Source organism: Drosophila willistoni (genome assembly GCF_018902025.1).
Source record: "Drosophila willistoni isolate 14030-0811.24 chromosome 2R unlocalized genomic scaffold, UCI_dwil_1.1 Seg167, whole genome shotgun sequence".
Classification (NCBI taxonomy): Eukaryota; Metazoa; Arthropoda; class Insecta; order Diptera; family Drosophilidae; genus Drosophila; species Drosophila willistoni.
The window spans coordinates 17883596-17907973 of NW_025814050.1; the positions used below are offsets into that span (position 1 = coordinate 17883596).

Consider the following 24378-nt stretch of genomic DNA (forward strand, 5'->3'; position numbering starts at 1 on the left):
AACTGTTGTTACCAACACACTTGGTTAAACTATTGTATTTAAGTGTTGAGCCAGACATGGTTTTTCACTAATTTTGTGTCGAGCTTACGAACAGCTGTTTAGATATCTGTCAAAACACTTAACCAATATTATTAAGATTTTTATAAAAAAGTATATATTTAAAAGTGAAAGATGTTTCATTGCCTTTTAGTAATATTATCATTAGATTTAGTCCAAATTATACCATATATTCAATAAAGACTTATTCAACCCAGCATATAGTAAGTAATATATTTTATTTTAATTTTAGTTTAATTCCAAACAGTTTTCACTTGCTTGTTTGGAATATAAAATTGCCTTCTGCTTTATTCTTATTAAATAATGAAACCATATATAGCGGTTTTATTAGCTACATCCATGCACAAACACCCACACACACACACACAAATCATTTTACACATGCATACATAAAGCCAAGTGCAATGAGGCGTATGAGTGATTTGTGTTTAACGCTTACAACATTTTAAGTGCTTTATGGTTAATGCCACTTATGCTTATCATATTGAATCAGACCACAAATTACAGTTTTAGAAAATATAATTTCATATACATACATACAAACAAATATTCCACCATTTGAGCTTAGCGTATTGCAAAATCACAGAATGAGCCTATCAAAGAAGGCCAATAGCAAAAACGACAAGGAGCTCAAAAAAAACGAACTAATTAAAATTCCAAAATCCACAAATCATTTTCAGCAAAGAGAATTATGTGGCTTAAAAATTAATAGCACATAATACAGGCAAACAAATTGCCATACAAAAGGGCTAAAGCCGCTTGTGGGCGAGACAACTCTGGTAAGGAGAGGATGGCAGAACTTCAAGGGGATATTCTAAATGTATCAATTGGCTTATGTATATATGTACATGCAGACACACATACATTCATAGTGGGAAAAGCTTTACTCAATTTGTTGGCAAACGTAAACAATTTCAAGTCGAAAGAGCACAGCAGCTTGATAAAAATCTATTGCATACTAATAGGCACTTCAATTCAATTCGCTCACTTAGGCCAGGACATGTATGTGCGTAGCTGTATGTGTGAGATGGTGTGAGTCTGAGTGCACCATGCCCATGTATGTATGTGTGTGTGTGTGTGTGTGCATGTGGGTGGTTATAGATGTATGTTTACTGCACTTTACAATGACCCATAATAAAGTTTGTTTGCCGCTCTGCCAATTTGAACATTTTATGTTTGCCTAACGATGCCAGAGCAAACAACTGATGCCGAAGAGCGTCGAGACAGAGAGAGAGAGAGCGATAGAGAGAGAGGGAAACATAGAAGTTTAAAATGAAAGAGAATCCCAACTAATTCACTCTCTCTTACCCATACACCTTTCGTCAAGTTTACACAATGTAACGCATACGCCACGCTTCACATTCACCTGCCATTTCATTCCGTTGTAGGGTGAAATGTTGCCATCTGAAGCAAAGCGCATGCCATACTCTCTTTGTTTTGTAAAGAAAGAGAGTAATTTCTTAAGAGAGCGAGGCAAAAATTTGTTGAAATGGGCAGCACTTGGACTATTTAGTATTTTTGTCAGTTACAATTGAAAAAGGATTTAATTAGGTAAATTCAAAAGGAAAATATAAAAAAAAATGCGTTTATTAAAAAAAAAAGGGAAGGTGGTTTATTTTAATAAAGCTTATATACAAAAAAATGTATAAACATTTTGTCCAGAAAATTGGAAAACATGTTTAATTATTAAAATTTTTTGTTTAAAATACAACAAAAAATCATATAGAAACTGTACTATATTTATGAAAAATAATTTTCATTATGTATATTTAATATAACATAAAAATTCTAACTTTCAAAAAACTTTTTGAATTGATGATTTTATAATCTTGGATAGGAAATCTCTTTAGACTTACAAATACAAAATACTCTTGCCAATTCTATTAATTTTTGAAAAATGGATTGATTAAACGAAAAAACAACAGAATTATTAAGCTCAAAATAAGAAAAACCAGTCCATCCTCAAAATGAAATAAAATTTCAAATCGTTTCAAATTTTATTCAATTTCTTATTTGTATGAATTTGATGTTGAAAATTAAGAAATTAAATATTGGTGGGTGATAAACTAACTGAAAGACAATTTTATGATAGGTTATCACATCTTGATTTAGTGAAATTTATGTAAAATTAAAAACAAGATCAGATCTGATAATCCTTAGTCTTTATTGTATTGTTGTATAAATTTCTATAAGTAGGTATGTCAAGCAATGTTTGTCGTGTTGAACCATTTTGTAATGTTTTGTAACCAAAATTTAAATGATACAATCTAGTTTATTAAGTTTACTTTGCAACTTTGATAAAAGAATTTTTTTTTCTTAACAAATTTAGAATGACAGATTTTTCACAGACTTTTAAGTAAAAACTAACTTAAGATCCGACTAATAAGATTAATAAAGAAGATACGTTTTATTAATGATATGTTTTATAGATCTAGTGGTTAGCTACTTAAGGTGCGATTTACCCAAACCGTCTTAAACTAAAACACTTTAAAATCAACGTCAACTAATCCAAACTTCAAACGCATGCTAAAAACTTCAACACCCAATTGAAATTCTAGACATGGACTATTAATTAGCCATTTTGCATGCGATTTCAATGCCATTTCATAGGAGTTAAGCATCAGTGAATGGTTTCGTCCTAACCCGCCAACACACACACTTTCTCTCTCTCTCTCTCTCTCTCTCTTTGAAAATATCCACAGAAACATATGGGCAAGCTGTCAAAAGCAAGTACCGTTCCACCCATCATCAATTTGCCACCCAATGCTCACCTACTCATCTAACTAGATTTGCATAGATATGTATGTACATACATATATATGGAAAAGGGGTGGGTCCACAGTGCGTATGAGTGACATTTAATTAGTACGACATAAGCGTCACCATAAAGTACACTTCGAATTGTATTTATTTGCAAACAAACATGGCAGCTAAAATATCACACAATCTTTCCCTCTAACTCCCTTTAAAGAAAAATAAGAAGAAGCTGAAAACTTTTGTGGGTGTTTACACACATTTCACACCGCCAAAAGCACACGCACATACACACACGACCTCACACCCTACAGTATACATATGCATGTACATACATCCACTTGAACAAAGTGTAAGACATTTATAAGTAAATATTTATAGCGCTAGGAAGGAAACAAAGATGGAAATCCAAGTGAATGTAAGAGACAGAGAAGCACAAAACAAAATAATTACAACATAAATTAAGCAAAATAACCGCAAACGCGTAAATGTTACTTCTTGACTTACATGCATTATACACACATATATGTATGTACATTGTACATACATATCTTTATATACTCACGAGATTGCCAAATGTGTGATAAGGTTAATATATAATGCCCATTCACTATTTAACCTGACAAAAACGTTTTGAAATCAAATACGCCATCAAGTAACCTTTAAACCAATTTGACAGCTATAAAGCCTTAGTTAAACGATTTCAATTTAATGCCACAGCATTAACAATAGACACCAAAAACACAATGAATAGATTGCCTAATAGAGATCAAATTACGTGCAAATTAATTCTGTGACGTCCATTTAAGATTTTTGCGATAGAAAACTATATAAACAAGGGCAAGGAGACAAAGCATGATGTTACGATAAACCCTGCTAACTTTCCTATATCTTCACAGCATAGTTAATGAATAATATCTAAAAATAGCTCAAACGTTTCTCATCAAATTAAATTTAATTTGTAAACAATTCTGTAGTCATTTGTAGTACCTTTTTATATAAAAATACACAAAAGATATTATTCGCTTTAACTTTTACCCGATAAGGATATGGGTTATATCAGATCATTTGTATTCCGCCAATATCAAGTGGTCATACATCTATTTTAAAATGTTCATAAGTAAAGACCACATAAACTTTAAAAAAAGGGAAACTCCCTTTTGATTAGTTTTACTAATTGTAAGTATATCTACACGATGTATTAGACCCTTAGCTAATTTTACCCTAATGTTTCATTAAACAGAAAAAACTTTCTCCATTTTGTTTTTTAAAGTATTTGCAAAGCAAGTTTGAAGAAAGTTATATTATAAATTAGATAGAACATAAATATGAAAATGATGAGCGTGAAAAATGTGAAAGTTATCTACATGGAAGAAATTCCTTTATATATCAGGAAGCAACACAGAAGACTCTTCTCTATAAAGACATACAAACAAACACACACACACACACACAACCGAAAGAAGCCGCACTTTTCTTGCCAAAGAAGCATTTTTTAATTAGACAAAACTTTCACCTGCAGCTGCTGCCAAAAGAAAGAGAGAGAGAGAGAGAGAGACAGAGAGTTAAGCATTCTGTGGGTTTCATTTTGGTGTTTTTTTTTTTTGAAGGTGAAGGTACGTCGTTTTGGAATTTGACTTCTTTTGTGCCCTTTCCAACTGTTCAAAACTGCTTGGCACCCGACCAGCAAACAAAGTTGAAGCGAAAAAGGAAGTCAGAACTATGCAGCAGAAGCAGCAACTCAAAACAAATTTTTGTCTGTCTGTCTGAGGAAAGAAAAGTGACAGCATTGAAAGTCGCGAGAGAAGCACTTGACGGAGGTCCTCCGACTAGATACTTCTTCGGCTTTGGCATCGCCCCACCCCCCATCCCCCCTAGCCACCACGCACACACCTTATTCTTTTATTTTTCAGCTATGCTTTCTTTCAAGTGCGTGGGAGTTAAATGGAGTCGGCTTATAAAGCAACAACCCACCAACAACACAGCGGACCCTTATTATATTTCATTTGACATTTTTTTTTTGTTGCTTGCTTGCTTGCTTACGTTTTCTCTTCTTTTCGCCACACGAAAATGAGTTGAAGATGGGCTAGTGGAATGGGTAAAGGTGTGTATACGAGTACATGAATAAGTTAACTACCGCACTAATGTACATTTGATGTACTTTTCTGACTTGGTTGCCATGCCAAGGGAGTTGGGAGGGGGCGAGGTGGGTTATAGAGATGATAGGTAGGTACGTATGTATGTTTGTATGTAGGTAGGTGGTCCTCTTTTGGTACACAACCAGCTATTTATATTGAAGCTTCCTTCTTTTTAGCAGGCGCTACCACTTCGTCAGCTCGTCTTGCTTGACAGGTGCCACAAGGCAGCCATCGTTTTCCTTCTTGTCGTTGTTGTCGTCGTCATACTCCTCATTCTTGTTGGTGTATTGAAGTGGAAGGTGTTGTGTGCGAAAAGTTGCGTTGTATTTTGTTGTCTGACTTTACCCGATGCCTTACAGTGGTCGAAAATAGGCAAACTAGCAAACAAAGCATAAGCAACTTCAATACGTTAGAAAAAAGGCAAGTTGATTGTGTAACAGTCTGATTTAGGTAACTGAATTCTTCTAAAAGTTTCATAATCACAATAGAAATATATTTCAACTTCATTATAAATACTTGAACGTATTTAACACTATAATCTTATTGAATAATCCTAAGAGATTTCACATCTTTTAAGGTAAACTGAGATTTTAAGATATGTTTTATCTTTCTTTAATATTCCATAGTAGAATGCCTTTAAGCATTTACCTTAAAAATTGTATATGCATTATATCAACTTATATTCAATTTCCTTACTTTTCACTTGACTTCCCTACAATACACGCACACGCGTCTGTTGTGTCTGTCCCAAGGCGACAGGAGTGCCTTCTTTTTGGCCTCCTGCCACCATTTTGCCTCCTTTCATCCCATCGCCGCAGTTGTCACCTAAGCGACAATGGCAACACGTTTATTAGCTTCCTCCATTACCCTCCCCTACCTCACCACCCTGCCAATATGCTGGGCCTACGTTTGTCAGTTGAGCATTTGAAAATTTTCAAATCAAATTAACTTGCTTTCATTTCAGTTGGAAAAAAAGTAAGATATGTATAGCATACATTTCGGGGCATTTTGTTTCCTGTTTCTTTGCGTTTGCTCTTTGGGAGTTTTCTTACTTTTCGTTCGTTTTTTGTTCAATTTGGATGTGAAATTCACATTTGTTGTTACATTTTTTCTCTTCATTTCCTTTGAGTAATTCAAAACCTGCATCGACAACAGACAACAGTGCAGCCAGAGAAGACGATGGATACAACGCAAGAGATGTACATCCTGAAACTGGGCCCTGCCGCCTTCGGAGACATATTTGTCAGAGCATTAAGTTTCACAGGCTGCCAGCAGTTGGCGTTCCCGTCAGGAAAATGATTTTTATTAAAATTCGTTCACAATTACTGAAGTGGATGGTTTGCAAAAGGCTGGCGGGAGGGGAGGGATTGGGGAGATATGAACTGGGGGGCACGGCACCACCTGGAAGACGCAACCGTTTCGCTTGTTTGGCTTTTATTATGCCTGTCTGTCTGCTTGGCTTTCCTCCCTGCATCTCCGTTATTTCAGCTTCCCATTCCCATCCCTTGCGCTGACGCTCGGCATGAGTAATGTACACGACGGCTTGTGTGTCACAATTACCCAAAGGGATTTGTCTACCACCCAGACCCCCTGAGTCGCTCCCATTTACCTCAACATCACCTCTCGCAGCAGTCCCCTTTGTGCATGCCACAGCAGCATAATGCCAGCATTATGAGAAGAGCATACCAAAAAAGAAATCTTCGCATTATTATACACTTTCCCGTTTGCCATGAAGTTGCGTTAGTTTTATGCAACGTTTGCTTACTAGAATTATATTCAAAGTCAATCTGACTAAAGAAAAATCAACTACTTAGTAGTAATCTAATAGTACAAAGTTTAGACTCTAAACTTATATATCTAATATGTATATTTCATTATTTTTTTCCAAATTTTTTGTCAGAGTATTGAAATTTCTAGTAAAAAATCTCTAAAAACCAAAATTACACCTTACTGCTTATGGTTTTCGCTTTGTCTTCATCTCTCTGGCGGTGCTTTTATTCAGTTTTCTCTCCACATCCAGCATATAGAATAATAAGTGCAACCAACTGAGCAGCGTAAGCCACCTTCAAGGTATTTTGACTTAATATTTAAATTATATTTTAATATTTTTCTCCAAACAAAACACAAACGCGCATACGAATTTAAAAACAAAACAGAAGAGAATGAGAAATAAAAAGAAAGCAACACAAAAGAGAAGCCGCCCCTGAGCTTTTTGCCTCTTGGCTTACTGTGCGTATGCGTGATTTGGCTTTCAGTATCTTTTTGTGAAATATTTATGGCATATTTAAATATTTTGCTACCATTGCCTCGTCTAGACTATTGAGCAGAGTCAAAAGAAGCTTCAAGCTAGCAACTTTACAAAATGTAAATAATAACAAAAAAAAATTTCGTTTCCTTCGCCCACCACCACACACATACATCATGAATGTATGTATGTTATTTCGGTGTGTGTGCGCCAATAACCTTGAGTCCACTGGCACTTAAAATGCACTCAACCAAAATGCCGCAAATGTAGCCAAAAGCTAAAAAGAGCCTCTGGCCAAAATGGAAAATAGTAAAAAGGTCATTTAAAGAAAGCGTAAATAAAATGAAAATAAAATTAGCACCCAAATAAAAAATAAAGTCGAAAGAAATGGTTGGCATATTAAATGCTAGAGATTAAAAAACAACGTAATCCTGGAAAGAAACATTTAACATAAACTTTCAGAAGTACAAAAAATAGTTTTGAATTTAATGTGTGTCAACGTCCACTTGCTCCGGCTTGAAGTGCTCTCCAGCATTGACAGACTATATTAGGTTTTTGTATATTCCTTATCTCTTGCTTCTGCACGATCCACAAACTTTATGAATGACATATTCGCAAAGTTATGGGTTTTTATGATTTTTGTGTAATTCTACTTGGTTTCCTCTGACTAAAGCCTCCAAAATATTCAATCGGGGGCCTCATGAAATTACGATTTATTTGGTATTCTTTGCTTTTTAATTTTAATTTTTTGTCACTCTTCCTTGATTCTTCGCATTGTTTAATTTAATCGATTTCAATATCATTAATTGTTTAAATATTATCAAAACCTTGCAAATTTAAAAGAAGGAAACAAAAAATCAACCCGATTTTTGGTAATTTGTTTTTTAACAAAATGTATAAAAATACAAATAACTTGACTAAATATTATTAACCAAATCTAAAAATTCCCTTGTTATATTAAATCTTTTCTTTCATTTGAATTCTTTTTGCTCTTTTTTTCCATTTCTATAATTGGTCAATTCATCATAGAAAAAAATTTGTATACATAAATAAAAACTAAAGTTTATAAATTAGAATAAAAAAATATTGTTTAACTTTAAGTACTCTTTTTCTCGACATATTCTCTATTCGGATATTATGGTTTTCAGTGTTGAATGCAAAGACAATTTTCACATTGATCACTAAAAGTGTATTTGTTCTCGTTTCTATTCTACACACAATTTTGGGACCTTGGAACTCAGTGCCGTCATAAAACAATGATGCATTATTAAATCAAATTGCCAAGGACTTTGGTTTATTTCCTTTTTTTACTGCTCTGCTTCAATGCAACCGCCAAGTTCGCCTCCGGCATTTGCGCCCAGCCTGGACCTGGGCTTGTGTTTGGGCTTGGGCAAAAGCAAATTTATTTAAGTTAAAAGTCAACACACACTCTCGAAGTGTTGGTCAGGGAAGTGAGGGACAAGTCAGGGCGAAGCATTACTTTTCGCCCCTTTGCCTTCTGCCTCTCTGGTTGCACATTTGCACACTTAATGTCATACTTTGCCCCCACGCTAGCCACGCCCATTTACTTTGGCAGCGCCGTAAAGTATACAATAGCATTGGTAATAAACCGCAACGCGTCATTGGCAGTCTTCACCTTACCATCAACTACACTTCCATCGGCCATCCTGCTGCTGCTGCTGTTGCTGTTGTGGTTGCTCTTACTCTTGGCCAGCTCTCGCTTCGTTGGCCTTTGTGTAATATCGTCCTGAGGGGTTCTTCTCTGGAAATTATGTTGCATATACCAAAAACCGTCCGCCTTTTGTGTCCAAGTTATTGACGCATTCGCTTGCTGGCTCACTGAAGTTTCCAGTTTGAGTTGGAGTCGGATGCATGTGAACAACGTAGACATTGATGCAGACGTTGCCGGCGGCGACTTGGGTTGGTTGGTTCGACTCAACTCCCTCAACTTCCTGATGGCCATGCTCTATTGCTTTATGTTGGCGTTAATGTTTGCCCAGTCTTGCCTTGCCTTTTCCATGATGTACATATGTACATTGCCATAAGTAAGTATATATATTTTCTATATAATGCATAACATTTTGCACGTCACATCAAACTGCCGCCTGCCACCTGCCACCAGCCGCCCATTCTGTCTGGTCTAAAGTTCGTTCGGTCGAATTCCTTTGTTGCCTCTTGTCAAGGTGTTGATATAGGCGTTGCCTATACCAATTCCTACTCCATTCTCCTCTATGCCGTTGTTGTTTGGTTTGATTATTGATTGACCGTTGAACTGGAAACCAGGAAGGCAACGCCAGGCAAGCTTCGATGAGGACAAAGTCAGCTGGCGGAACCTTTAATGACCATAAAATCAAGTGTTTGGCAGCTATCGAAATGGTCAAGCACGTTTTATTAGAACACACATTAATAGAGAGTTCGTAAAATCATCAAAATTGAAATTGTTGAAGATTTGCCTAATGCAGATAAATACATCAAAAAGGAGTTAGAATTAAAAGTGTAGACTTTTGAAGTTAATTAGGTAATATATGGAGAATAAGTATGAAACTTTCAATTTTTGGATACTTTTGAATACAAGAACCTATGTAAAAGTTTTTTTTTTACCAAAACGACCACTTGAGAGACTCCTTAGATGTTATATTGAAGTTTTTCAGTTTATTAAAACTCTTTTTTAAAAAATCGTGACTTTTTGGCTTTATTTAAATTGCATTCCATATCACTGGTAAAACTTCTTTAAAATAAAATGTTTCAGTAATTTAATTTACTAAATCAAAACAAAATACTTGAACTAATCGATTTCCTTAAAATCCTAAAAGTTTCACTACATTTCAAATACCTTAAACTTTCGCCATCATCATCATCATTATTATTATTATCATCATCACATATCTACCCTATAGTCGACAAAGTTTAACAAGCTTTAGATTTATCAAGCTTAACTCGCATCCCATAAACAGCTATTCAATGTGGTAGCGGAAGTTTTTCACACGCGTTCCCTTCAACCATAAAAAAGAAAAGTGAGAAAGAAAAGGACGAGGTTGAAGGAAAACCAAACGAAATCAACTTCAACTTCATTGTCATGTATGGATAGGGTGAAACTATTCAACATTATGCAAGCGCGGAGCCCTCAAGTGTTCATGTGCATGTCACTTCGATCACTTCACAGATTTAATCAACTACCCACCGCCGCCTCCCATCGCCCGCTTCTACAACACTTTTGAGCCATCACCAGTAAGGCACACTATGTAGACCATTTCTCAGGAGTTTGCTGGGGGCGCATTATGATGTGATGTGCTCTATTATATTCATATTTTATAGCTACTTACATTTTACAACCCAAACCCCAAACGCCTCTTAGTTTCATTTTTTCTTTGCCTTTTTTGTTTCTCCCCTATTCACCCAATGTCTCGCTATCTCACTCTACTAACATTCTTTTTATTCCATTGTTGTGCAAATATTTTTTAGCTTGTCGGGCACTTTACACGCCTCCGTCGTTTTTTTTTCTTTCTATCGGCAAGTAAAAATCTTTTCATACCTCTTCACTGCTAATGTTCTGAAGGTATATCCTATCAATCTGAAATATAAATTTTTAAGCAAAGAATCTTAGTAATTTATTAACTTAATAAATCTAATCTAATAGGTAAAGATTTTACGTTACTTCTTTTTCTTAGTAATACAAAATCGAATTATTAAGCAGCCCAAATCACAAATGTTTTTAGCAAGAAAGAGATAAACCTATGTAAATTATTATATGTGGGTATATATACCTATGTATTTAAATATATATTTGTTTTAAAACTTTTAACTTTCTGCTGGAACTTCGTATCGATTAAGGAAATCCCTTATAATACGGCGGACTCTTCAATAATTTAAAGGACATTCAAAAAAAGAAGGAGTTTTCGAAACTACTAGTGAAACAATCAGCCTAATATTTGTTGTATATCTATTTTTTACAAACTATTATTTTCATTTTTTTTTACTAAGTACAGAGTATCTTCAGATCGTGGCTATAACTGAACTTTTTTTTGTCTCTTGCCGCTCATTTCGTCGTCTCGACGTAGTTGCCAGCCTATCAAAAAATGCTGCTGCTGCCTGTCAGCGGTGTCTGGGTTGCCTCTTTTTTCCCTTTACTTGGTTTCTTTCAACCATTTTTTCTTGGTATACGCTCTTAACATGTCTTTTGTCATTTTTCTTGTTTATTATTATATTTTCTTACACCCCACACACACACTAACACACACAGTCCAGACACAACAGAGAGGAAAGTGTCTGCGACCACGTCCACTTTGCGCTTCTTCGTTTCAATGAAAATGCAGCAACCGCAGCTTTTTTACTATTTTGGTCCTCTTTGGCTTGGCCATGTCCTGCAGGACCTGGTTGCTTTCTTTGTAGTTGTTGTTCCCGCTATTGCAGTTGTGGCTACATTTTCAATGCAATTGGTGGCATATAAATTTCATTATGTGTACATTTCGCCACTACATTTTGCACGCTGGCAAAGGCAATTTAGCTTAATTTGATTGAGAATAGAAAAACGGTAAGTAGCCTGGGAAAAAAGTAGGGAATGGAATATCGGTTCAACTCTACTGTCAAGTTGTATTTTAAAGGGTTGCCGAGTTTCTGTCATACAAAACTTGTAAACTGTCAAGCAAATCAAAAAATTATTGAATTCTGCAAAAGATAATGGTAAGTTTAGAGCAATAATCATTAAATGTAATTAAAAATATCTATCCACCTGACTCTCCATTCACAGTCTGCTCTATTTAATCTACCCGGTATGATGTCCGTCATTCTTTTACTCATCTGCACGTGCACTTATGTGCGTTCCATAGCTCCCAATATCTTGGATCAACATCGTGTGGGGTAAGGGTATTTGGAATAGCCCACCATAGCCTTCTATTTATGATTTCTCTATCAAAATTTTTAGATGGAAGGGTACTTTTTGGAAGTTGGCCAGAATTGGTGAACGACTAAGTCCGTATGTGGCTAGCGCCTGTTTGCTGCGAGCCTTTGCCCTGCTTATGGGCTATTGATCTGCCGAGGAGTATGAGGAAGGCAGATGGAAAAGGTTGGCCCTGACCACTGTTGGCTTTTTGCAGCTGTAATCAATATGCAAACAAACCATTTGCCACAATAATTACAAAGTAATGCAGCGTCCGACGCGAAATGTAAAAATAAACGCCAGCTGCCCATGATTCCACTGATGACTTGAATATGGTTTGAGGATGCGGGCATACAGATACAGGGTACCGGGGTCCTGGTGCAGATTTCAGAGTAAGGGTAGGTTGCTTGGTTATTTGTTGGTTTCGCTTGTGGTAGGAGGTGGTGGGCATATTGAGGCCATGTCTGGCATGATGAAGCAATTAATTTGCAATTAAATCGATGATGCAATTGCAAATAAGCGCAATGCAAAAGAAGCGACTGTAAATTGTGTAAAAAACAAAAAAAAAAAACACAGAAAAAAGACCAACGCAAAGAAGAAGTTGGATCAGTAAAGGCTATGTTACTTGAAGTTGGCTATGGTCAACAGTTGAATGTCCTAGAAATTGTAGTTCAAGATATCGTGACGATTATACATCCATCGAGATTCAGAAGTTTTCATATATAGAATAGAAAACATGGTTTTGATGACCTTAAATTTCAAAAAGACCAAATCAGAGTTAATATTTTTGAACTAATTTTGGTGGAGAATCTTAAGGTAGGCGGTCTCTGAAAATAAATAATTTCCAAAAATTCACAAAAACAATGGCTAAACAATTTTATGTCGTTTCTTAATTTTGTTCTGCAATATAAATATAGAATCTTTTCGATTAAAAAACTTGTGAAACTTTCTGCTGATATATGTAGTTGTTTTTCTTTGAGTTCCCTGAACATTTTCTAAAGAAATTCTCTGCTAAAAATGGCCAGATTTCTGTGGTTTACTTCGCTATTATTTTATTTTTGAAAACTTCAAAGAACACTTCAAAAGTTCTTTCAAGAAGCGAATTTGTCTGCTCCATTTTGCTTATTTTTAGCGTCAAACTTTTCCTCCTGCATTAAAGCTTAAATAAATAAATCCAAATTTATAAGCTATACTAAAATAGTCGTAGAGTCTGAACTCTTTACTTATTTTCGCAGAAACAAATATGTTAAAATTATTAATTTATATGTAAAGTATACATATAATAAAAGATTTTAGTTGTAAATGATTTTGCTTTTTAAAAAAAATTCTTTTAGACGCTTCTAAGTTCAATTAAAATCATCTTATTTATTTTCAAAGATAAGCTCCTAATATTTAAGTTAAGAAATTATATTTATGTTGAAATGTTAGCAATACAAATTTACAAGGCAAAGACAAATCTATAAATTCATGTGCTAATATCAATTTAGTTCACCAGAAAAAACTAAGAAAAATATAAGACATTATTTATTTCGATCATTTCGATATCGGTAACCCTCTGGCAAGTTACAAATTCAATATGACCTATTGAAAATGGTTTTTTGTTTGCCTTGTAGGGGCCATGCGATGTGGGTAGCCAAAGTAAACCACTGCACTGCGTATGCAAAAGGGCAGAAAAGTGGCAAAATTAATGTCCACACCACATACACATACACAGCGAGTGCTTTACATATGCAAACACACACACATACATGGACAGAACAAATGTTGCCACTCATGGTGAGAATGAAGTTAACGGTCAAGCGGGGAAATTGAAGAGACGAAGATGGAACAACAAAGTCGATGCTGATGCGCATTTTTCACGCTGTTTGCCATCAAAACGAATCGAGAACTGAAAATCGATCAGTTTTTAAGCCAATGCCATGTAGATATGTCTACATACACACAGTGTGTGTGTCTGTGTGTGTGTGGGGTCAGTTGGCCTGGTCGAAAACGGGGTTTTTCCATCAACTTTGGCGGTTATTCAATTAAAAATTACTTTATTTGTAATTAAATCGTATGCCATACTCAGCTGCTATTTCTGCTCTCTCAACTCTCAGTCAGCTGTGTGGGCAGCCATGTTGGTATTGTGTGTGTGTGTGTGTTTTTTATCCTCCTACACCCGCCCCGCCCATCTTTCGTTAGCCAATTGTGGTGGCAACTGTACTTTGTACTTTTGTTAGAAAATCGCTTGGGCTGCATTTTAAAATGCAATTTGTTAGCTCGATGTAGTTGTTTTCGTTACTTTGTCTACTATTTATATGTATTTCTTTTTTTCTCTTTTTCTCTCTCTCTCTCTGTCTCTCTATCTTTTTCGCTCGACATCTCTCTTGTGGCTGGAACACAAATCACGGCAATTTATTTATGACACTATTTACCAGTGGGAGGCATATTGATGTGGGATGATGGAGGAACAGATACCAGCTGGCTGGGTTCGAGGTCTCCATGTGCACTCTACTTAAATAACAATTTCAATATATTGAAATTTACTTTGTCACATGAAAGCTAAACAGCTTGCACTCAGCGTCAGTCACAACGAAGGAGTATAACAACGCAGATGGAGACAGGAGGCGCCCTAGGAGTCGTTATCCCCTGTCTCTCTTCGCCTCGACTCGCCCATAAAGTGTTGGAAAAGTGCTGCCATTGCAGGTTTTCATTTTATGCTATTTACATTTTCATATTTTCCTGCCCCGACACCGCAAACAATTTTGTTGCCTGCTGCCATTTGTTGTTATATGTACATACATATATATGTCGGTATTTTCACTGGAAAAGCAAAAGGTATTGTCAAATTATTATGATGTTTGTAACAAAGTATTCCATGCAAGTTTCTTACAAATTTAAAGTTCCTGCAAATTGTGTATGGATATGTAACGATTACTAATATACCTATTAAATATATAGTGTCATACGTTCATTATAAAATCGGTTTGTTTCAGAAGAAACATTCAAGATTTTCTTTTGTATTTGTTTCATAAAATTTTGATATTTCGCTCTTTCGAGTTTGTTTTAGGTTGAATACTAAGTTAGACAAAACAGTTAACATAAGTTATTTCGACCATTAAGAATCGTAATGTTTATTTACAATCATTTTGAGAGATATATATATATAGTTTAATTTATGAAAATTTTACTATATCTGTACTCTTCTACAAAAGCTCTTAAAACTTTTAAACAGAATTATGAATAATACATATCTAATTCCACAAAACCTTTTCGAAAGATATTTCTCTTCACTTGCCCCAAAATGTATGCTACGAAAAAAATGTATGCTACTAATATTAATGAAATTTCGTAAGAGTATTCCTTTTTCTATATGCCAATTTCAATACACATTATTCCTGTTTTTCCCGTTTTTTGCCATTTGCCAATTTTTTGTACGTTTTTATTTTCAATTTTGTTATGTGCTTGCCACCGCCCTCTTTTTGCATCTCTCAGCAACTCCTGTTCCAAGTCGTCTCTGCTTCTGTTTCTTTTTTGTGCCCATTTAGTCGTTGTTTGCAATTTTTAACGTACAAGACTCCAATGGCAATGCGGGAACCCAACATGGTTATAGGGGTATGCTTATGAGGTAGGGCAAAATGGGCTGCGATGGGAATGGTATCCTGATTCAGGTCCTGGGCATGGGCATGGGCATGGGTCGGCATCCTTTCAAAAAGGCATCAGGTGTTGCACGTTGTGCAGCAGCTTATCTCAAATGATTTATAAACTACCAACAGTGGCGAGGCCAAAGCCATTGTCATTGCATAAAATATGCTAACAGTACAAGAAAACAGAAAAAACGAAACATAACAACAACAAAAAAGAAAGGAGAAGAAGAAGATATGCCGATACAGAGGGAGTCTAGCTTGGTAGGAGAACAGGAGAAGAAATGACACAAAGTCCTGTATGAAGTGAGTGAGGTGATGTGAACCCCTGGACAGATCTGTTTGTTTGCCTTTGGTTTTCTGGTTTCAAGTGGAACTGGAAGTGAAGGCAGAGCCAATGGTGAGATGGGACACAAGGAAACTGAAGTTGAAGTTGGCCAAAAGGTATTAGCTTACGAAAGTCCAAAGAGCTCAATGGACAAAGCCCATGGTGCGTCTGATGACTGAAGAGGAAACAAAGTTCCAAACAAAGGATGAAATTGAGTTAAAGTTTAACTATTGTTCTCCTTGCTGTTGCCATTGGAACAGATGGAAATTTGAGCTAATTGTGGGGAAGTTTTGGGGAATTACGGTATAAAAAGATATATGCGTTGAGCTAGAAACGATTAAGGACAGCAAAAAAACACACAAAGACTACCAGCATATGGTTTAATGGCAAATCACTTATGATAAGGCAGGCAAACAATGCAAGGAATTAGAATTTATTTCATTGGAAACAGTGTAAATTGAAATTAAATTGAAACCAATTTCAATTATGTATTCAATATATCGTTAACTTTTCATACTTAATAGTTGATTCATATTGATTTGCTTCACTACCGTAGATCATGTAAAATCTAATACCAAGTAATTATTGATTCAAAATATTGAATTCTCAAATTCGAAATGATTATAAGATAAGTTACCTTTAACACAAAAATCTTATCTTTTTATACCATACACCCATAGGGTGAAATGGTATATTAAAGTCGCCAAAATGTATGTAACAGGCAGAAGGAAGCATCTCCGACCCCACAAAGTATATATATTCTTGATCAGGATCAACAACCGAGTCGATCTAGCCATGTCCGTCTGTCCGTCCGTCTGTCCGTCTGTCCGTCCGTCCGTCTGTCCGTATGAACACCTAGATCTCGGAGACTGTAAGAGCTAGAGCCACCAAATTTGGTATGTAGACTCGTGTAGTATGTAGAGTGATCAAGTTTATTTCAAATTTTTGCCACGCCCCTTTCCGCCCCCGCAATTTAAAAAAAGCGTTTATCTCCAAAACTATTCCAGCTAGAGACACCATATTTGGTATGTATATTCGCCTAGTAAATGCACACATTTTGTATGTGTAAAAATTTTGCCACGCCCTTTTCCGCCCCCGTAATTTGAAAAACTTGATTATCTCCCGTATTTTTTTACCTTATGCAATCAAATTTGGCACACTTAAATTTAATACTAATATCTAGCAAAATACCAAATTTGATCAAAATCGGACAAAAAATAGTCGAGTTATGCATATAAACGTTTTTCCATAAGGCCGAAGTTGGCCGTCAGCTGGTGGGGGCGCTAGGGTGCTCGTATGATTGAGTGAGCGAGATACTAAGATATGCTTGTAAAAAGCATGTGAAAATGCTTTTTTTTAATAAATTTTAAATATTTGCTTTACTGGTGTATGGTATACCTAAGTCGGCGAGACGACTTACTTACTTCATTTATAATAAACACACTTTGAAACCGTATGCGTTATCTTCCGATATTAAGTATATTATTGCTTGTATATACACCGTATTATTAGCTAATAATTTCTATAACTAATCAATTATCTTGTCACTGACATTTTCTGCAAATTAAATTTAAAGAATGATGATTAAGCTCTAAGAAAAGCAACAAGGGCATTTAATTGAAAATTATCTAAACTACTTTTGCTTAGAAATAAGAGTTCATATACCCTTGTTAAATGGGTTTATTAATTTTAGTTAGTATCTTGTAACGCCTACAAGAAACAAATCCAACGAAATAAACTGTATACTTTTGATAAGCAACATTAGACGAGTTTATTTAGCCATGTTTTGACCGTCCTACCGTGCCCTAATGGTAATGGTAATCAAAATTCTCCATAGTTGGTATTGCCCTCTGCAAGAGTATAAAAAATTCCACCAAAGATCGCCATGCCCCCGTTTGTTTTTTTTTTTTTTGTGAATGTTATATAAGAAAAGTTTAAAACATAATAACGGCTTCCAGTGTCATTGCCTTTCACCTTAACTAAACGTATGGGCACACTTTTAGATAAGAAATAACATTGGAACGCTGGATTGATCTCAATTAAATGTTTTGACTTTGAGTTTTGCTATAAAAGAATGAATCTTTACTCAATTGTGCACTAGAATCAATTGGTTATTCTGACTTGTGATTGGAATTCGGAAACTTAAGTTAAAATGAAAGTCTTGGTAAGTTATATGGCTAAAATAAATGTATGCCTCAGGTTTTAATAGATACAAATTTTAAATAAATTGTACCATACAAAAAATTCGATTGACTGATGCTTAAGATAATAGTAAACTAATAAATTTATGAAAAACTAATAGAACCAATTCTTCATATATTTCTGCAATTACACAGATCTTAATCATGAGTTCAATCTTCCTGGTTGCAAACTCCAGTCCAATCTTACCTCCAGCTGCGCCTCGTTTCTTTGGTCTTGGCGTCAACTTTGAAATTCCACATCTCCCGATTCCACTGGCTCCGAAATTGGGTATTTCACTTGAAATGGAATTTGGAGAAAAACATAGTGTTGAACAAAAAAAAGGAGATCGCACCACCAATTGAAAACAAAATTGAAGTTGACCAAAAAAAGGTTATCCCACCACCAACTGAAACGAAAATCGAAGTGGTCCCAAAAAGGGAAATCACAGCAGTTGAAAGCAAAATTGAATTGGATCAATTATCAATTGAAAGTAAAATTGATGTGGAGCCAAAAAAGGAGATCGTATTAAATGAAAAGAAAAGTGAAGTTATCCAAATAGAGGAGCCCGCGTTAATTGAACAGAAGTTCAGGAAAATAAAGAAATCACATCAGTTGAGAACAAAAACCAAGTTGATCAAAAAAAGGAGATCACATTAAATGAGCCGAAAAGTGAAGTTGAACAAAAAAAGGAGACCACATCACTTGAGAACAAAATCGAATTGGAGCCAAATAAGGACACAACGTCAAATGAAATTATAAGTGAAGTTGACCAAAAAAAGAAAATCACAGTTACTAAAAGCGAAGTTGAATTATAAAAAATATGTATCAAATTAAAGGATTAATACTGATATTAAAAGCATGAAAACTGACATTCAGGTAATAAAATGTTACTCAAAATAGTATGTTTAACTATTCTGCACTTTAAACAATGAGTTTTAAAAATGAATGTAGATCATTGAAATTATTCAATGATGAAATATTTTTTCAAGCAACTGCACTGGAGAAAGTACAACACAAATTTTACAACAATTTTAAGAATGAATTCTTTATCTAATATTTAACATTATCTTCAATCCAAGACTTAGAGCTCTTATGTGTAGACCTTAGTCAATTATCTTTTTGCTCTCGCACTATAAAAGAGCACCATTTCATGGTCAAAGACACTTATTATCTTGCATTGTAATAACCCTTTTGAAATCTCTCACCCAAAAGCAAAGTCAAACACAAAAACCGCAACAGGCACTTAAATCAAAACCAAGATCATAGAAGACTACTTCAAATGCTGTCTGCAAACATATTATATTAGTCATTAATAGAACACACAAAGCCAATAGGCAGCTTATAGTCCAGTCCTAGTTGCCGCTGCAGTGCCAGCCCCCTTTTCCACACACACACATGCATTACAAACCTTTCCCTCATTAGCTCTGCGCATCATAAAGTACACACAAATGCAGGAGGTTTACACACACACAAACGTTTGTAATAAGCCTATACCCTAATTGTTCGAGCTTAATTGAGGCTTACGAATTGTCCGACCTTAATAACCTGACGTTCACTTTTCCAGTATAGATTATGAACGCACAATTTCGTCATAATATATGGAGTAAAATAACTCAAATTATTGATAGATTGAAAAAACAAATACAAAAACAGCAACACAATAACAAATTAAGCAATATTTCACCACTAGGGAAATCAAAAATGAACAATTTAATACACATATGTTTGTATTTTAAATCTTTACTAATTAATTTGCATTTATGACTGACACATTGATGCATCTTTTCAATCATTTTCCTTGTGTTCCTCTTTTCCCCTCCTCTTTGTTCTGTGAATTAAATCTGAAAACTTTGCATTTGCCAGCTTTTTCGTTATGTTACCTGCAATTTTCAGATATAACCCTCAGTATAAAATATGTATACGCAGAGACTTGTATATGTATGTGTTTATTTGGTACGCTTGTATTTATGTTGGGTACATCTGGCCGAATTCAAATTATTGTTGTTCTTGCAATTGTTATTGATTAATTGCCCTATTAAGACTTTAAGATGTTCCTCGCTTTCCTCTTTCTATATTTTCATTAATTTACTTACATACACATATACACATAAAACATAAATTCTAAATAATTTACAATTTTGTGTATAAAAATATGTTTCAGATGTTGGTAACTTATTAACAGAAAAAATTTCTTCAGACTTCAGAAGCCGGGCAAATGTAAATAAATCCACTTTCAATATCGGAATTAGGTCCAATAAGCAATACATAGTAGATAGGACTACCTATCATACAACTTAACTACCAACCAAAAACTATCTTTCACCCAAATGAAAAAATAAAAATTTATTTGAAAATAGGAAAAAATAAATGCACATCAGACATAAACACATTCACATTCCAACAACAGTAGAAAAACTTAATGCAGATATTCAACTTTGTTTTTTTGTTATACTTGTTTCCACTAAATTATTCAAATTGATAAAAGATACATGAAGATAATCGATCTTAGTTTAAGCTTACCTTAACCGGTAACCATTTGGAACTTAACCAAACTAAATTAAGTCAACTTGACCTAAGCTAAATGGGATATTAACTTAAAGTGCTGATTTGGAATCCATATAGGGCTTGAGACAACTCTTTCCGGCTACAAAATTGTACCACATATTCTATGTTACGGTATTACTTAACGTCATTTCACTAAATAAAGAATAGTTTACTAAACTTTTTGACTCGTACCAATCACACACAACATTTTTGTCATTAATTTTGATTTGGATGTCCAATTAAGCTAGCGATAAATCTAACCCAGTGACTCATATCGCTATTTATATTTTCCCAGTCTTTCAATTGTGTAACTACATCAATAGGGGTTTTACGCCATTATATATTTTTTTACATACATATTTTTGTAGATTTCTAGATTAACAAATGTACGTATCTATTGGTTTAATTTAAAACCACAGGATCACTTAATAAAAAAAATTTAATAAATTTAATATATATACATATTCATACAATTTCTACAAATTTTAATAATGGACTTAAAGCATATTCTAAAGTTACTTTTTCTTCTTCTCCTTAAATTGTAGTAATTTAATATTTAATATTGGGACTCTTAACTTTGGTCTAATTCACTCGAAATAAGGTAATTGTTTCTAATTGGCTTTAACCGCAATGTTCATTAATTTTTCAAGTGTATCTACTTAATGTACCTATATTTTCATATTTACCTCCTTTGATGAGGCAGATAGAAGAGAAACTGAGGCGGTCAAGAAACATTTGTCTACCATTGCCTACTATTTTGCCTATCCACAATAGAAAGGCTGAAAGGCAAACATACATCCTTGCAACGCCTACCTCACCTGCCTGCCACACCAATAAGAGTCCTGGCAGCCATTCTGCCATTCATCCTGCTTCTGGCAAGTTTGTCCTGAAATGCAAATAGAAAAGCATTTATGGCATTTTGTCGTCGACGTTGTCGATGATGTTGTCGTTGTCGTTAGCTGGGCGAACTATTTGCCTTGAAACGACAACCACGAAGACAATGCCACAAGAACAACTACAACTACAAATCATTCTCGTGAATGACAGAGACAGAGAAATGGGGGGAGGGTGGGGGAAATGGAAGGGTCTGAGATAAATAGATGGATAGAGGGAATTAGAGAGAGCTTTGTTGAAAATACACACACACACACATACAGAAAGACACACCTACACAGACACAAAAGTAAATCAATCAATCCTAGGAATTAACTAATTGCGTAAAGCAATATTTATGAATAATTAATGAGCTCATAATGCAAGCAAAATATCCAAAAGTTATATAGAGAGAAAGAGGTAATGCTTTGCGGTTGTTTATCATCTTTAAAGCATTAGGAAACCAACTCGAACAATCTACGACCACGTAAACCATCTACCCAATAAGCCAACCAAACAACTCCCACATGGCCCATTCTGAACTGTGGTTTTTTTTCCTGTTTTTTTGTATAGGCCTTTTGTGAGTCGGTGCGAAAGTAGTTATGAAACTATGAATATTAGTTGCCTACTTTATGTAAAATTCTATGAATTTTTAATTATGCCAGAAAGAGATGGTAAATTGCTACATTCTATATATGTATGTACATATGTTGATTTACATAAATCGAAGCAAACACAAACACACATAATTCCCCCCAAAGTTAATCCAATAGATGCTTCCGCATTAAATTTACTTTCAAAGAATTACTATAAAGTTAAGTTTTGAGGTATTTAACATGTTTATTTATTAACTCAAAATCTTCACAATTTACTCAGCCATTTATAGAGAAATTATAAATTTATCTTAATAACAGGATCCAAATTGTTGTCCCTAGCAAAGAAGCGTTTTAGCTAGACTCAATATGGCACTTATCCAAGACACTAGTGTAGCAGGCTTGCTCACTTAAGACGGTAGTACCTCTCTCTCATGTCTCAGAGAGAGAACATGCTCGTCTCTAAATGAGAGCGAAGTACGAGAGAGCGTCGAGTCAGTCTGGGTTGAACGAGCTTGCGGATCGGTCGTGCTAACGAGGATAAAACAGTATTACATTTACTTATAATAAATATATATATAAACAATTCAAACGAAACAGCCTATTACAATATCAGAAGTGGTCCTAACCCAAAACTATGAGTAACGCAGTTCAACTATCCGATTTTACCCTCGACCAACTAAAACAATGGCTATCAACTTTAAACATGCCAACAAACGGCTCAAGAAACGAATTAGTGCTTCGTCTGTATAGTGTGCCAGTCGAAACACGTGGTCTTGCCCCACCTGGTTGGAACGAACATGATAATTTAGACGACATCCAATTGATGCCTAACCCAGACCAATTAAATGAAGCGTCAATTGGCGACGCAATTCCGAGAAGCGTACAACAAGAAGCGGTAAACTCCAATTTCAACAACAACAACGATGTCGCGTTGGTTCAACAATTACTACAACAACTTCAACTGCTGATTCCTAGAATCGAGCATGGCCACGATTTGGGCAGATCTTTCCAGAATTCGGAAAACAATGGCAACGCCACTGGCAATGTTATCGATAACAACGTAGCTAATGAGAATATCGATGACAGCAGCATTCCCATCAATGGCAACGCCACAGTCGAAGCCACCAACCAATACTCTGGCAACTCAAACGGCGAATCGATGGGTATAGCTTTTTCACTGGCGAAGGAAGTATTGATGGACTTCAATGGCGAATCGTGCTCCAAAAAGTGGGTGGCTCAGCTTAAAAATATCGGTGAAGTGTATAACATATGCAACACTCACTTACGAATGCTATTCATTTGCAAGATGAAAGGCAAGGCACATTCATGGCTTCATTCGGAGGTTACACGTATTCGCGAGCCAGTAGCAGTACTATGCGAACAGTTAATGGCAGCTTTTGGAGAGAAGATGTCCAAGTCACAAATGCGTCGTCATTTCGAACAGCGTAATTGGAAGTTTGGCGAAAAGTTTGCAGTTTATCTGGACGACAAACTAATGTTAGCCAACAATATTAACATCGATGAAGAGGAGCTCCTTGATAAAGTTATCGAGGGTATACCTGACAAGGGATTACGCACTCAAGCACGGATCCAATGTTTCGCCAACCCTAAGCAGATGTTAGCTGCTTTCGCTGAGATACATCTAGAGGACATTCGACGCGCAACTAAAGATGAAAACGAAACTAGTAGAGCAAACAAGCTCCAAGAGATGCGCTGTCGTAGATGTAACATTAGAGGACACCTGGTGAAGGACTGCAACAGGCCGGACCGTGTACCAGGCTCTTGTTTCATCTGTGGATCCATGGAGCATTGGGCGGCCAAATGTCCAGATAGGAAGGGCAGCCGTGAAACTAATGGACTCAACCGTACGAACCAGAGCAGCAACAATTTCGTAAGAGAATTCATTATACATTTTGTAGATTCGCCAAGTAATTCCTTTATTGCAGCGTGCCTCATAGATTCGGGGAGTCCAGTTTCCTTAATCAAGAAGAAACATTTACCTAATCATTCATATCTTTATTCTGTCGAGCAATCTTATCAAGGGCTAAATGGAAGTCCTCTCATTACATTGGGAAAATTACTATGTTACGTTGTGAAAAATTCAATAAAGATTTACTTTTATTTACTCGTTATCCCAAACGAATCTATGAGTCGCGATGTAAT

General features: G+C 35.4%; 2 protein-coding genes across 4 annotated transcripts; both read left to right on the plus strand.

The window, feature by feature from the left end:
- Positions 1 to 11782: 11782 nt before the first annotated feature.
- LOC6642602 (protein kish) lies at positions 11783 to 12383 on the plus strand. The gene is made up of 3 exons (XM_047010755.1): positions 11783 to 11874; positions 11942 to 12051; positions 12116 to 12383. Exons 1-3 carry the CDS (start codon positions 11872 to 11874, stop codon positions 12219 to 12221), a joined length of 219 nt encoding a protein of 72 aa, XP_046866711.1. The 5' UTR covers positions 11783 to 11871; the 3' UTR covers positions 12222 to 12383.
- Positions 12384 to 22611: 10228 nt separating this feature from the next.
- LOC124460272 lies at positions 22612 to 24347 on the plus strand. 3 transcript variants are annotated; one of them, XM_047010789.1, is made up of 2 exons: positions 22612 to 24106; positions 24162 to 24347. In XM_047010789.1, the coding sequence occupies exons 1-2, from the start codon at positions 22850 to 22852 to the stop codon at positions 24171 to 24173; spliced, it is 1269 nt and encodes a 422-aa protein (XP_046866745.1). In that variant the 5' UTR covers positions 22612 to 22849; the 3' UTR covers positions 24174 to 24347. The 3 variants fall into 3 exon arrangements, with proteins under 3 accessions (XP_046866745.1, XP_046866744.1, XP_046866747.1); XM_047010788.1 differs by having other exon boundaries at positions 24174 to 24347; XM_047010791.1 differs by having other exon boundaries at positions 24189 to 24347.
- Positions 24348 to 24378: the final 31 nt, after the last annotated feature.

Bases quoted from the DNA above. Each gene is read 5' to 3' on its own strand.
- LOC6642602 (XM_047010755.1), top strand. The intron at 12,052-12,115 runs GTAAGGGTATTT...CAAAATTTTTAG, and splicing joins TTGGATCAACATCGTGTGGG to ATGGAAGGGTACTTTTTGGA.
- LOC124460272 (XM_047010788.1), top strand. From the start codon at position 22,850: ATGAGTAACGCAGTTCAACTATCCGATTTTACCCTCGACCAACTAAAA. The intron at 24,107-24,173 runs GTAAGAGAATTC...CGTGCCTCATAG, and splicing joins ACCAGAGCAGCAACAATTTC to ATTCGGGGAGTCCAGTTTCC.